Source organism: Rattus norvegicus, chromosome 1 (genome assembly GCF_036323735.1).
Source record: "Rattus norvegicus strain BN/NHsdMcwi chromosome 1, GRCr8, whole genome shotgun sequence".
In the NCBI taxonomy this organism is placed as follows: Eukaryota; Metazoa; Chordata; class Mammalia; order Rodentia; family Muridae; genus Rattus; species Rattus norvegicus.
Genome location: NC_086019.1, coordinates 253,602,519 through 253,617,823, shown reverse-complemented (window position 1 = coordinate 253,617,823; position 15,305 = coordinate 253,602,519). Strand labels below are relative to the sequence as shown.

The 15,305-nt window shown below is 49.8% G+C and overlaps 1 protein-coding gene across 7 annotated transcripts in view; it reads right to left on the bottom strand.

Moving 5' to 3' along the window:
• Pax2 (paired box 2) overlaps positions 1 to 15,305 on the bottom strand; it is a 91,177-nt gene that overhangs the window by 28,800 nt on the left and 47,072 nt on the right. For 3 of the 7 annotated variants that reach the window (XM_006231443.4, XM_063287138.1, NM_001106361.1), the window contains exon 6: positions 13,093 to 13,161. The exons of the other annotated variants lie outside the window; for them this stretch is intronic. In XM_006231443.4, the coding sequence (XP_006231505.2) occupies positions 13,093 to 13,161 (69 nt within the window). The remainder of the gene's footprint in view (positions 1 to 13,092; positions 13,162 to 15,305) is intronic. 7 annotated transcript variants of the gene reach the window in all.

Here is a 15,305-nt window from a genome sequence, read left to right as displayed (position 1 = left end):
TCATCATCATCACCATCGTTTTTCAGATAAAGAAACAAGTCTCAGAGAGCAAGTTGGTTTGTCTAACATCATATAGCTTACGTAGAGAGCCTGGATCTGAAGCCAGAATCCTCTACTTCCTAAGAAGTCAAATCTTCTGGCCATTCTCATTGTAGCCACCTTTTACCGCTCGCTCATGTCCTGCCTTCTTGGCAGACTCAAGGTGCTTGTCACATCCTGCCTCTAACCCCCCACAGAACACCTGAGAAAGAGGTCCTGTCTATTCAACTTTACTAACGAGGAAACAGCTCTGGAAAAGTTCAAAATATGCACAAGATCCCAGGGCTGGCAAGAAGCAGTCCCCAGAGAAAGCCAAACTTTAGCCACCAGAATGACCTCAAGAGTTTGTCTAGGAGGAAAGGAGAGTAGAGTGTGGAAGAAATCCGAACAGAGGTTGGGGAAGGAGCACCATGTTTGATCCTCTGCCTCATATCCTCCACACCCTTCCCCGCAGAGGGCTCACCACCAGCTCGCCCCCCAGTCTCCCCAGCTGCCAGTTGCTGCAGTTGCAAACTCAATTGTTCTCCCCGGTACTGAGGCAAATGGAGTCATTAATTACCTTCTATCTGCTGGGCTGAGTTCAGAATGCGATCAATATCCCCTCTTGTCATTCAGGGCAGCCCGCCTGTGCAGCCCCGGCCCCACCCCCCGCAGCAGTGGCACAGCAGGACCTCGATGAGGTTCGGGCTGCCATTTGGGGCCCTCCCATCTGATAGTGGAACAGGGAACAACGTTGCTCCCCAGAACTGGGGTGCCTTTTGTATTTGGAGAAGGGCGAGGGGTGAAGGGATGAGGAACGGAAGAGACTGAAGGAAGATAGAAAAAGACAAGAAGAAGAAAGGGGCATGAGGGGAGGGGTCTGGATGGAAAGAATGGGAAAAGGAATATGGGAAAGAGGAGGAAGCCTAGAGCAAGAGAGAAAGAGGGATAGAAGAAGGGAAGGAGGGAGAAAAGGGGCTACTATGTTGCAATGATCGGAACAAGAGATAGGATGTGACATCCCACTGCTTCCTACTTCAAAATGACAGCCTTAGAATCTGGTCTCACCATGAACCCCAAATCAAGCCTCGCAGTCGTGAAGAAGCCCTGGAAAGCTGAGTGTGGTGGCTCATGCCTTTAATCCCAGCACTCAGGAGGCAGAGGCAGGCGGATCTCTGCGAGTTTATGCTCAGCTTGGTCCACAGAGAGAGTTTCAGGACAGCCAGAGACAACATAGCGAGACCATATCTCAAGGACAAGACAAAAGAAAAAAACGAATCCTGTGGAACCCTGGCCCAAAGCTTTGGCTCTGGGCGATGTTAGGTCTGCCCAGCATACTGGCCCTGACAAACCCCACATGCTACAGGCAGCTTCCAAACTGACTGGGTTCTTCATAGAGTGAGAGGCTGGGGTGGCTTGCTATGCCCTTAAGGCAAGATGCAGCCCTGGAATAGGTGTAACGTCCCTAGGGCGGAATCTTGGCTGCTTCTTGTTGTTGTCTGGTTGTTTGGTTCACTTTCTGTGTGACCTGGGACATGTCCTGCGAGCATTTCTGGATTGAGTCTCCTCAGATACAGATAGGAGAGCTGGGATCCTCCCTCAGCAGTGGGTTTTCTTTCCTCAGCACTCTAGTGCTCTCCATCCAAATCTCTGCCATAAAAATAATGATAAATGGGTGGCTGGAGAGATGGCTCAGTGGTTAAGAGCACTGACGGCTCTTCCAGAGGTCCTGAGTTCAAATCCTGGCAACCACATGGTAGCTCACAACCATCTGTAATGGGATCTGATGCCCTCTTCTGGTGTGTCTGAAGACAGCAACAGTGTACTCATATACATAAAATAAAATTCTTTAAAAACTAACAATAAGTGGAACCAGATTCTGTTATGATACCAAATTCTACACTAAATATGCTCACATGGATTAAATTCTTCGAACAGTAGCAACTGGAATTTATTAAGCACTGGGTATAAAGTAGGCACTGGGGTAAGAATTTTTACTATGGTAACATGGTTAATTTTTGTAAGAAAAACTTACCAGGGAGCTCCTATAATTATACCTGTGTCATAGGCAGGGAAACGGAAGTTTGGAAGCTAAGGGACTTTGCCAAGGTCATATAGAGGCAGCTGACGAACAACAGAGAGGGCAGAGCCTGACCACAGTGTGTTGTCTCTGGAAACTGGGTTCATAACAATGGGAACAGAGGGCTTTCAAAGGTAGGTGAGTTCCTCAAACTATTTACTATGGTCGATAAGTGTCAGAGCTGAAAGCAAACTCAGTCACATTGCCTTTCTTTACTGAAATGTATTTAAAAATTAATAAACAAAAACAAGCAGCCCACTGGATTTCCTCACTGAGCTGCATCTGAAGCAGAGGCCCCACTTTCTCATCTTTGTAAACCTAGCCTAGGGCCCGATACTTGTGATCTCAGATGTTGACCACTCGTTGAATACAATCCTAAAAGCAAATATAGATGAACAGAGATGGTCACTGTCCTATCCCTTGACTCTGGCCAAGAAAGAAAAAATGGGTTAAAGGGAAGTGATGGGGATCTGGGAAGAAACCAAGCCTGTCTAAAGCTGACAAAGGAAGGGGATAGTGGGGGAACCCCACAAGAGGAGAGAACACGGGGTTGGGGATTTAGCTCAGTGGTGGAGCGCTTGCCTAGCAAGCACAAGGTCCTGGGTTCGGTCCCCAGCTCCGAAAAAAAGAAAAGAAAAAAAAAGAGGAGAGAACACGCAGGAGACACCATGTCAAGAGATCCTAAAAGGAGATATAACTCCACAGAAGACAGATGCTCTGAAAGATGAAATTCTGCCTCCATAAGCTTAAACAATCAACCGGATGAAGTAGAGGGCCTGGGAGAGAGAGGGAGGGAGGGTGGAGCGAGAAGGTGTTTAAGGAAATCAGCATTGCTGCACACGGCTGAGCCTTAAAATATGATGAGCCTAGGATTTAAAAGGACATGTACATCGAACAGTGGAAGATTATGCGGCCATTAAAAAAATCATGTTTTCAAGGAGTATGTAATGACATGTGAAAATGCTACCATATAATGTTAAGAAAAGCTAGCAAGGCACAAAGTTGTGTGCGTAGTAGCACTCCAGCTTTAATTAAGAATTACATATCTAGAGTTGCACATGCACAGGAGGAAAAGGATCCAAAATATGCCGGATTTCAACACTGGTTTCCCTCTCCCTCCCTCCCTCCCTCCCTCTCTCTCTCTCTCTCTCTCTCTCTCTAGAAACATTGGCTTGTCCAAATATTTTACAATGAACATGTATTGCACTTATGGTCAGACAAAAGCACCTGCCCTCCATAAAGGGCACAAAACAGATGGAAGAAGGGACTAGGATCAGGGAGAGAGATGGGACGGCAGGGAGAGCGAAGCCGGCCAGGAAGACAAAGACCCAGAGGAGCTGAGAGGAGCTGAGAGGAGCTGAGAGGAGCTGAGACAAAGCAAAGGCAAAGAAAGGCATGTTCAGCTCAAACCTTGGGAAAGAGGTAGTCATGAAAGAAAAGAAGAGAGGATGGGAGGGAAGAGGGGAGGAGAGGAGAGGAGAGGGGAGGGGAGGAGAGGAGAGGAGAGGGGAGGGGAGGGGAGGAGAGGGGAGGGGAAGAGGGGAGGGGAAAGGAGGGGAAAGGAGGACAGGAGAGGAGAGGAGAGGAGAGAAAAGGAGGGGAGGGGAGGGGAGGGGAAGAGGGGAGAGGGGAGAGGGGAGGGGAGGGGAGGACAGGAGAGGAGGGGAGGACAGGAGAGGAGAGGAGGGGAGGACAGGAGAGGAGAGGAGAGGAGAGGAGAGGAGAGGAGAGGAGAGGAGAGGAGAGGAGAGGAGAGGAGAGGAGAGGAGAGAGGAAAGGCAGAGTGAATTCCTGGCTTGCCCTTGTCTTGTAGGAAAAGGAAGTAATCCCCAGGGAGGGCCCAGCCAGTAGCCTTTGAGCTAACTTTTTCAGGTCCTTGTTGCACCTCAGGACTGTGAGAGGAACCCAGGATCCTAAAACAGCTGCGGCTGAGTCCTTAAGCCCGGACTGTGGGATTTCGGAAGCCTTCTCAATGCACTCGATAGTCTCAGGCTTTGGATATTTTTCTGAAAGAAACGATCGCACCAGCGATTTGCAGGGACTAGGAAAGAAACCGGGATGCCCTGGAACCTGCACGAACTCAGCCAGAGCCGGCTGCGGCACCTTAAACTTGATACTGATGCTTAGATTAAATGCCCACCTCCGCTACGGTGGCTTGCCCGACTGCCCTGGCTGGAAGATACAACTCTGTTTTGTTTTATCGTTTAAGACATTCTTCACAGCTTTCCTAGGTCAGTCACGCTCTGCTTGTGTGATGGGAGGCCCATCTGCCTCTCTGCGAGATGCTAAGCCTTCTGAAGTCAAGAAGAGCTGCTCCCGTTACCTTTGTACAGCAGTTGTGCGTGCTTAGATGGATAGTTCTTCCTTACCTGATTTGTTAAGAAAATCACGTGGGTACAGTGAAGGTTAACATTTGACAAGGACATACCCTTCTCTTTCGGAGCTGTACGGACAGGGCAGAGGAGAATGAAATTACTGATGACCGTTGAGTTCAATGGTCCCTAAAGCACTTGGGTACTACAGCTGGGAGTAGGTGTTCACTTTTCTTGGCCACGTGACTCTCTTTATTTGAAAGAAAAATAATAATGAAAAGAGGAGGGAAGAGCAGAAGAAAGAGGAGGGAGAGGAGAAGGAAGAGGAAGAGGAGCGGGAGGAGGAAGAAGGGGAGGAGGAGTGGGAGGAGGAGTGGGAGGAGGAGGAAGAGGAGGAGGAAGAGGAAGAGGAGGGGGAGGAGGAGGAAGAGGAGGAGAAGGAAGGGGAGGAGGAGAAGAGAAGGGGGAGGAGGAGGAAGGGGAGGAAGGAGAGGAAGAGGAGGAGGAGTGGGAGGAGGAGGAAGAGGAGGAGGAAGAGGAGGAGGAGGAGGGGAAGAGGAGGAGGAGAAAGAGGAAGAGGAGGGGGAACAGCCGGTAAGACTCCTTGGATGATGTTGGAGAAGACATCATTATGACTTTCATCGGGTGGAGTTGAGAACCTGAACCAACAAGGTGGAAGAGCGACAGGGATAAATGAAACACCCCATGTTCAGGTTTAAAAAAAATCAATCACGAGAGTACAGAATGGGTGGACCTGGCTGGGTAGCAATTGATGTAAAAAAGATCTTGAGGGTTTCGTTGACCATGAGCTTAATAAGAGCTTGAGTCTGACACGCCTGCTAAAAAATCGAATGTAATCTTAGGCGACATTATGGGTGTGGAATCTCCGGGCGGCCGAGGGCCAGTGGTTCCACATTAAGTGGCCTTGGCTGGACTGTCTCTGGGACTCAGTGTTTATGAATTCAGGATAGGTGGCCAGGATAGTGAGGGAACTCCCTCAGGGGTAGGAATTTAATCGTGAGGAAAGCTGAAATCCACCTGGGGTTCAGCTTAGAGTTTGCTGAGGGCTCGGTAAACAGGGTGAAGTGACTGAGGAAAAGAGAGAGAAAAGGAGAGAGGGAGGGAGGGAGGGAAAGAAGGGTGGGATAGAGGGAGGGTAAAAGATATCAAATGGAGATCTTTTTTCTTAAATTTTTTTTTTTTTTGGTTCTTTTTTTCGGAGCTGGGGACCGAACCCAGGGCCTTGCGCTTCCTAGGCAAGCGCTCTACCACTGAGCTAAATCCCCAACCCTTTTTTTTAAATTTAATCACCATCCACTACTCTACTGGTAAATGGCATGAACTCTAAATATTTTAGCAAAGAAAAAACTTAAGATTGTGAGAGATAAATATCTAAACGTCCTACCAGTAAGGCATGGGGTGGACTCCTGTCCTCAAAGCAGAGAAAAGCTTTGTTTCCATGCCCATGGACGGGCTGTGTGGCCCAATGAGCAGAGCTGCAGGGAGGGCAGGCTCTATGGTAAAGGTAGGTGAGACCAATGACTCCCCAAGAATCTGGGAGTCTGCCTGATCAGTTTCCTAGTCCCTGGCCTCCATCCACATGGGAGATGTCCCTGGAAACAGCCATTCCCCACTGCCTGCTCACCCTTTCTCTCATCTCCCCCTTGAATGCATAGCTATGAGACTCAGTTCTTAATGAGCAGCACCCTGTGTGCTCTGTGCTCTGTGAAGCCCTACCTAATGCAGCCTCAGCCCAGCCTGGTGGGCACCAAAGCTCAAAGAAGAAACCTGTGTCTTCGGTCCCCTCCCTTCTTACCACAGCAGCTCATAGACTCTGGGGTCTGAAATCTGCCTGAGAACAGAGGGGTAGTATAAATGGTCATTTAGGACCCTCATGGTTAGCATCCAACCTTTAAAAACAGAGGAAGCCTAGAGCCCCAGAACACGTTGTCAACACAGCTTCCTTGCCCATTTGGAGCTGTAAGTTGCCTTTCTTTTCCACCCCAGGAGAGCCCACAGGTTACCCAGGGCTATGGCTGAGCCAACCTGTGTGAAGGAGTTGGGAATGCTCGGTGTATAGAGATGAAGGGAGGAAGACGGAAGTCAGAGGCGGAAGAAGAGCGGACGCATGCAGCGGTGAGGGAGCAGACAGATCCACCAGAGGAAGGAGCCTTGGGTGTGCAATCCTGTTGGCTTACCCTCAGAGCCCGTGGGCAAGAGGGGCTCATGGAGTGAGCGATTCCTCTGTTGGAACCCCAGCAGTCCTTCTACCCCTTCCGGAAGGGGCTGGGGCCTGCTGTCTGGAACAACTCTCAGTGGGCTGCAGTTGGGCCACAACCAGTTAGAAACCTCACTGAAGCTGAGAGGGAAGGGGGCTTTGTTAGCTCTAAGGACACAAGCAAGGCGAAAAATTACATACCAGGCCGCCCTAAGTATGCTTGTTTAGAGAAACTGCTTGCATTTATGAAGTCTTTGGTGCGGAAAGCAGGGTTGCAAATGACTGCATCAGAGCGACAGTAAAGGCCATTAATTTCCTGTTATGTTTTCCTGTGTTGGGGGCTTTATTAATTTAATTTTACACTGTCGAACAACAGCGAGAGCTGACACTGCCACACCGCCACGGTTGGGGTTTTCTTTTTGTGTGTGTAGCAAGGCTTTGCCTGACATGCAAATCAAGGCTATTACCAGAACCAATAAAGATGTGTGGAGGGAAGAGGGGAGGGCTGAGGGGGGAGAGCTGAGGAAAGAGCAGCGGACAGCAAGGGCCAAGGCCGTCTCCGGACACTTTCTGCCTCATTCTGTGCCTGGCATATTCTGGATACTGTGGTATCCTCCACATCAGCCTACCCTCCCCCTCTCTTCTACCCCTCCTCTTCTCTGCCTTCTGTGTCTTTGTGAACCCTATCTGTCATTCTTCTCTGTCCCAGCTTCTTGCAGAACTTGAACACAAACTCAGGGCATGTGTGTGTGTGCATGTATGTGCATGTATGTGCATGTGTGTGTATGCCGCATGCGTGTGTGTGTGTGTGTGTGTGTGTGTGTGTGTGTGTGTGTGTAAGCTGACATCTCATCTGTGGGTCAGAGTGAAGGCACTCTTCCTCTCAGCCACTTTCTCCCCATAGTTCCTGTTCTCAAAAGTTAAAGGTCCTACTTAAACTCAGTAGGACACACACACACACACACACACACACACACACACACACAAACACACACACACCACAAAAACCCACCATTACAGTAAAAGAGAAAAAAGACTTGTTGGGAAGAGCAGATTAATAGAAGTAAGAAGGATAAGAAAACAATACAGGATGAATATAATAAAAACGTACATCTATGAGATGCCATAATGAAGCCCATTATTATCTGCCACTGATATTTGCTAATAAAAACAGAAATTATTATTATAAAACCCTAAGTTGTGGACTCTGACCCACTCACCTATTCCTCGTACCCATGAGCATGAGCTGTGCACACACAGGTCTGGGAAGGCAGAGACTCTAAGTCCCTCTGAGATCTCTCATGGCCTCCTCCTTGGATTCTCAGAGAAAAGACCAAGATCTCACATCATCTTCCCAAGAGACTATACTAGCTGTCCTCTGTCCTCAGGGAGGCCGTGTGGACATTAGGCAGCATCAGGAGAGGCAAATTTCAAAGAACCTAGCGGTACCACATTCTGGTCCCCTTTGTGGCCAAGCCCTCATTCCCACTGCCCAAGACCACCCACACTATGCCTTACTGGCTCCTGCAAGTGGGCTGCTCCAGGTGGTCCATAATGTCTGGTTCAGTTTACAACACTGCCGTGCCTCACAGTACCTACACAGCCAAGGGTCTGTGCTGCCCACACTGCCTGGGGAGCGTGCAGGGGCATGGAGGTGGCGGACAGGATAGAGAGGGAAGGAAAGAGGACTCGTGGAGCCACTCTTCCCAAGTACGCCTTCTGCATCCCTCTGTTCTGGCTTCCCAGGCTTTCTCAGCCTGCACTCATGTGTGTGCACTCCAGGTTGTGCTTGTGTGTGTATGTGCTCATGTGTGCTCCAGTATGTGCTCATGTGTGTGGTTGCTCACATGTGGTGTGGTGTGTGTGTGTGTGTGTGTGTGTGTGTGTGTGTGTGCTGCTGGCTCACTCAATCTCCTGCCCACACTTTTGTCTTCTGGACCTGCTTGGCAGACTTGGAGAGGCTGTTGGATGGAATCCAGCTCTCCCGAGAAGGAAAGCATAAACTTCATAAACTGCATTTACTTTAATGCGGGTTCCCGGGGTTGCTTTCCTCTGGCTTCTCTTTCCTCCCCCATCCTCTCTGTCTCTATCCTTCTCTGCCCCTCTATGCACCCTAACACATGCAGGCATGGGTGCATACACATACACACATATATACACATACATACCAATAGGTGTGTACACATACACACATATACATGCATGCATACAAACACACATGCACACATGCACACACACACACATATACACCCATACACATACACTGAGCGGAAGGGGAGGGGTACAAGTTCTACTCATTCAGTCATGGGAGAGGGTCACAGCCAGGGGTCCTCCACGGGCTCCAGGGAATGCCCACGCCCTGTCTCCAGTGGGGATGGGCACAAAGGGTCCTTTGAAGCTGGTCTGCTTCGGTGAGGGAGGGAGGGGATGCTGACATTTCATAAAGATGGCCAAATGAGGAGCCACCTGGAATCCAGGCCATAGGGCGGCTGGGGAGGGAGGGAGAAAAGGCTGGCCTGCAGCAGGTTGGGGTTTGCGAGGCCTCTTGTCTGGTGCTGTCAAGGTCAGCAGGTTTGGGTTCATGGAAGGGTCAGGATGGTTTGAATTACTGGCTCTGCTGTAACTAGGCTCTGAGGCTCATGACTGACTCCTAGCTCCTGCGCCAGGCCCCACCCTCTCCCAGCCTGTCTGGCCTTTCCACCACTGTGGGCCAGAAAATGAGGGTACCGGACAGCTAGCTCCCAAACCACTAGGGTTCTGAGGAAGGCAGGTTGGGGAAGGGATGCTTTCTGGTCTCACTAGTCTAGGAGGCTTCAGGCATCCTGGGTCTCTCTCAACATGCCAACTAGCTATCTTTCCCCATTGTCCAATGGTCTCCAGAAAGTGGGGCACCCAGGAAGGTGAGTCCACAGCAGAAGGGCCCAGAGAAAGCCCTGAGCCTGGCTCCTCCCTCCTATGTTCGGGGTCTGTTTGAGGGGTGGGGTGGGGGTGGGGGAAATACAGCAGAGCTGAGGCAATGGATTTCTTGTTTGGTGCCCTTGCTGGGAGTGGGGAGGGGAAACCACATCAACCTACAGGGCTGGAGGCCAGTTCTAATAGGATGGGTTCTCCCTGAGAGCCAAAACACTGGAAAGCGTGGAGAGCCCGTTGACCTTTGCAGAGAATGTGTGACCTACACTAAGTGCCCAGGAGCAGAGACACAACAGCCCCCTGGGCAGCACACCCGTGACCTCTTCTCCTAGGGTAGCCGACCTCTCTGTTCCGACTTTCTGTCAGTGGATAGAAAGACGCTTCTGCTGTGGTAAACCTCAGAATACCTTAAGCAGCCCCAGCTTGAGCCACAGCAGCATAAACCTAACGACTTGGCTTTCACCTCTCAAGTTGAACTCCCCAACCTGCACCTGTCAGTCCTGCACAGCCATGGCTAAGTTTGGTACCTCCCCACGGATAGACGCCTCACTTCTGCACAGAGCCCACGGGCAAAGGCTTAGCAAAAGACATCGACACAACCTGCGTTTGCTTCTGAAGAGTCACAAGCTCGTGGCTAATGTTATCCAGAGAGTTTGGCTAAAACATACGATCTAACTGAGAGAAAAGAACCCGCTGTGGGTGTGGCCAGTCGCATTTCCTGGCTACCGAGAAGGTAAAATCAGAACCAAGAGTGAGTGTTCATAAATGAGTTTCTCTCTCTGGAGTCTTAGTGACCTTTGAACTGAACTCTTTCTTAACCTGGACAGCAGCCAGGTTTTGAGTCCTTGCTAGAGATGGATGTAAACGGAGTGTTATTAATGTAGTCAAACCCCAGTATTTGTCTAGACAGCGGTCTCCATGATTTGGCTTTGTTCTCTGGCCTCCCAAGGGACCTGTTGCACTGAGTCAGAGTTTGTGACATGTCACAGGTAGTACACAGCACATACAAAGCCAGAAAGCCCCAGCTTGATCCACAAAGAGCCTCAGTTTCTCCTTATTTCGGGGTTTGCTTTCCCTGGCTTCAGTTAAGTGGAAAATTTCAGAAATAAGTCACAGGTTTTCAATTTTATATCTTTCTCAGTAATGAGATAAAGTCCTGAGCTTCGTGCTTGGTCCCACCTTGTGTGTGAATCATTCCTGTGTTCAGTGTATCCATGACGTGCCTGTTGGTCACTGAGTAACTGCCTCGGTCATCAGATTAACTCTCACAGTCCCAATCTATCATGAAGACCGTTCTAGTTTCGTGTCATTGTCTACCTCTTGCTTGTGTCCACTCTATGCATTAAACTTTTGTCTGTATGCACGGGGGAAAACAAAGCATATATAAATAGAAATGGGCATATAGAATTCTCTGTGACTTCAAGTGTCCACCAGGGGTCTTGGAGTGACTTTGACTTCCCTGTGGGTAAGAATGGACTACTGTATCCTCTAAGAAATGAATCAGGGGGTTGGGGATTTAGCTCAGTGGTAGAGCACTTGCCTAGCAAGCGCAAGGCCCTGGGTTCGGTCCCCAGCTCCGAAAAAAAGAAAAAAAAGAAAAAGAAAAAAAAAGAAATGAATTGGACAGCGTCCTCCTCTCTCTCTAACTCACTCTCACTTTTACTCCTTCCGTGTGTGTGTGTGTGTGTGTGTGTGTGTGTGTGTGTGTGTGTGTGTGTGCGCTTGCCCTTGTGTATGTGTGCAAGGTAGGCACCAGGAGGGCACAACTGTACCCAGGTGCTGGCTTATGTTAAGGAATCAGTACAATCTCACTTTGATGGCCCAACATGTGTGAACTTGCTGTGTCTTCTGACCTCCTCAGCACTTCTTCCAGCTCCTTCAGAAATAGCATGCAGTCAGCAAGATTTCCTTCTGGCCTTCCCATGCGGGATCCCTCCCTGGGTCCACCAGACCCTTCCACCAAGACCAGAGGCCTCTGGGAGAGTCAGACTCAGTTTACCGTCTCTGTCTCACTGCCAGCCCCCACTCCTCCCAGGTCAGAGCAAGCCTGCCCTTCCGACAGAGCTCGCCTGCACACTCATCCCTAACCTGCTACCATAGCAAGCTAGACCCAGAGATCCAGGGCCAGGACAGCTTCTCCGCTTCCCCAGAATCCCCCTTGCCTGTCTCTTCTGCCACTGGTTCTCTTCCCACGGCTCCTCGGAAGGACAGCTGGGAAGAGCCTGGTGACCAGAGCACGCCTGGTTTCCATTAATGAGATACACGAGTGTAAGCCAGCCATGGAGGCAGCCTACAAAAGGAGGCGATCACGGGCGGCCAGGAGCCGAGGCGCTCAGGTAATTGGTTTATCTATCTGGAAGCAGGGGGAGCAATCTCAGCACAGACAGACTAGCCGTAAAGTCTCTTCCTTAAGGCTATTTCCTTTGTCTTTTCAATTGCTTGCACATCCATGTGAGAGAGGGAGAGAGTGTTAAAGAGAGAGGGAGAGGGAGAAATGTTAATTTGTGAATTAATGGCTTTTCTCAGCGGAATTGTAAATTCAAATGTCACCTCACACGGTGACACCACCGCTGGTCTGCTGAAGAAGCAATGATAAGATCCCCCCACCTCCCTCAGCGCCCCTCCCTCCCCTAAGATAGCTGTGGAGTGGAACATGCTACTTTTAATTTGCAATAACAACACAACAGAGGTATGCAGTAATGACTGCCTCTTCTACCCTCCCGGCTTCCTGCCCCCCAGTCCAGGTGGCTCCCCCATTTCCTTTCTCCCCGCCCCCTTCTGAAGCACCTCACCTCACTCACCCTGCTGCCCCCACCCACCCCGGCCAGTGTCTGATCACATGGGGGGTGCCTTTGGAATTGACGATGCTGCAACCCTCTCTTCTCCTTCAATAATCAGGGAATTAATGACCCTGAAGTTAAAGTGAGGCTGATACCGAGGCCCTGCCCAGCGCTGGGAAAAAGCCTTCATTGTTTTCAAGCAGGAGGCGGGTAGCAGTGAGGGAGATTCATGGATGGAGATTGAATATGCAATTTTCTTTCACCTTGCCAAGAGCTGCCCCTGGGCTGTGCCTGGCCTAAATTTTTCCTTTTACCATCTCTGCCTTATCCGGCCCTCCCACCTCCCTTCCATTCTTTCCAGAAAATTACCTTCAAAATTGATTTCCACTTTTACAAACAAATATAATGGGAACACAGGAAAAAACTTGGGCCGTGATGAATTAGGGCTGTCAGGTGCTTCCAGGTCTCCTTTGCTTTTGTTTTACTACCCGATCTACTCTTTGTTTTTCCAAGGGCTAGGAAAACTGCCCCCATGCACTGAGTGGCTGACCCTCTGGGCCACCAGGCCTCAACCCCAAAACCTCTGCTGTGGCCCATGGCGGAAGTGATCCAGGCGCAGAGACTGTTAGCTTCTAGGGCTCCCGGGGAAAGCCTGCACCTCTGCCTCCAGTTGGCTGTCTGCCCTTAGGCCCATTCTCTGACGTTCTCTAGCCAACCCCCCCAAGCTATTCATTCCCCTTGACCCCCACACCGTGCTCCCTCTAGCCCTCATACCTCTTAAAGTCCAGACCAGATGCAAACCTCCACCTCCTCTAATGTGGGCAGGATCAGTGTATACCTCGACTGGAGTAAATAAGAGACAGACAGACACTGAGACATCCCGAAGGACAGGCAGGTAGATCGGGGGCCAGACCCCCAAACAGGGAGACCGGGCCCCTCTTCAAAGAGATACAAAAATTTCCGAGCTACAAATCACACACAGCCTGAATCGGAAGTAACTCTGCCTCAGTCTCCCTAGTCTTGGGGCCCAGTCATTCTCTCCTAGGAGTGGGCCTAGGACAGCCTCCTGACTTGCCAACAGGGGAAGGTTGGTTGATACCAGTGGGCTCTTGGGGCTAAACTATATGCAGGCCCATGCTTAGGATCATGAACACTTAACATGTCTAGGTCGAGCTTAGGACTCTCCCTGGTTACTGGCGTCAGCATGTGCATAGCCATACAGTACTCTGTCCAAACATGCACATTACCTAGAAAATCACATGCGTGTTCAGTCAGCATTTGACATTCCACACCCCCTTACTCCCAAAGATCTCAGAGCACTATTACACACATAGACCCTTGCGTAAACCATAGGAAATGATACATAGTTCAGAAAACAAGCATATATTCTCCAAGGCAAATAATCAAGCTTGCGTGTAGAAGCAGAAATGTGGCACAGGAAGACAGAGGGACCTAGGGCCTTATACTAGAAAAGGAAGGGACTTTTAGATTTACATGCATAGACACTTTAAAAAAGTGACAAGTGGCCTACTGGATAACCACAGAGCAACAGGTGAACAGGAGGACAAAGGATGTCACCTGTCAACTGTACACGTGAGGCTGGCTACCCATCCCTTCCAGATTAGCTTATTCCAGAATTACAAGGTACCCACTGAGGTCAGGGTTTCTAGGCCCAAATAGACTTCATTCTTTCAGAACTTAATTTCCTTGTGAAATCTTCACCTGCCAAGGAAACTTTTTTTTAAAAAACTTAGATATACAGTTATCTAACTTCCAGGATAGAACTGGCTTAAAAACTCTAGGCCAGTGGTTCTCAGTCATTCTAATGCTGAGACCATCTAATACAGTTCTTCACGTGGTGGTGACCTCCCCCAACCATAAAATAATTTTTGTTGTTACTCCATAACTAACTTTACTACTGTTATGGTTGATGATGAATGTAAAAAAAAAAAAAAACCTGCATTTTCCAACAGTCTTAAGTGACCCCTGTGAAAGGGTTGTTTGACCCCCTAAAAGGTCATGACTCACAGGTTGACAACCTCTGCTCTAGACCCAATGTTCTGGAAACCTCCCCATAAGAAGTAAGGGTTGTTATTACCCCATTTGACAGGGGAGGTGGGGTAGTAAAATGACTTCCCCAAGGTCACCCAGCTGAGTAGCTCTAGGAATCGAATCCAGTGTACACAGGTAAGACAGGGCTGTGTGAGACTTTGGCCCCTAAACTGCTGATCATTTCTGTAACTCAGTCCCCTTATGCGCTCCAAGCACAACCTGAGCTCTTAGGGACTTCTAGGAGGACACCAGCTGAAGAAATAATCCGTGTTTTCCAGCAACAGCACCACCCGAAGCAGAAGGGTACCGTGACAGGCAATAATGGGGCTCCGCCATTTGCCGCCATGCAACCTAGCCTGCCTGCAAATGCACAACCACACCAGCTCACTACCCACCCACTGCACAGGTCACTGTGCACCTAACTGATAAAATGCAAAACCACGCCCCCTGCAAGCGCACACACACCAGCATCCCTCCCTCCCACCGATCAGCGGGCTCTCGCCAGATGACTTCACTTGGAGCTTTGAGCAAGTTATAAAACTTCCCTGTGCTCTATCCCTGCCACCAGTGGACAGCAGTGCATCAGGCTGTGGCTGAGAGCAGCGGGGGCGCAGGGGAAAGGGGAAAGACATGGGGTTTCTGTGGTTGGTCTTTTTTGTTTGTTGTTTATTTGCAGGCCGAGGATCAAACCTAGGACCTTAGGCTTGCCAGGCAAGCACCCCAGCCTCTCTTTAGTTTCTCAGTCCGATTCTAGATAGGTGGGCACCACTCTGTTTCCCGGCCCCAGGAGCCACGGTGTATAACACTCATGGAATTGTGTTTCTTAGATTCCCAGAGAGTCAAGCTTCGATACGCCTGCCCACAACCGTAGGTTGGAAATGAAGGTTTCCAGGGCATTGGTGAGGATCGCTCCTCCTTGGGCTGAGAGACAGCCT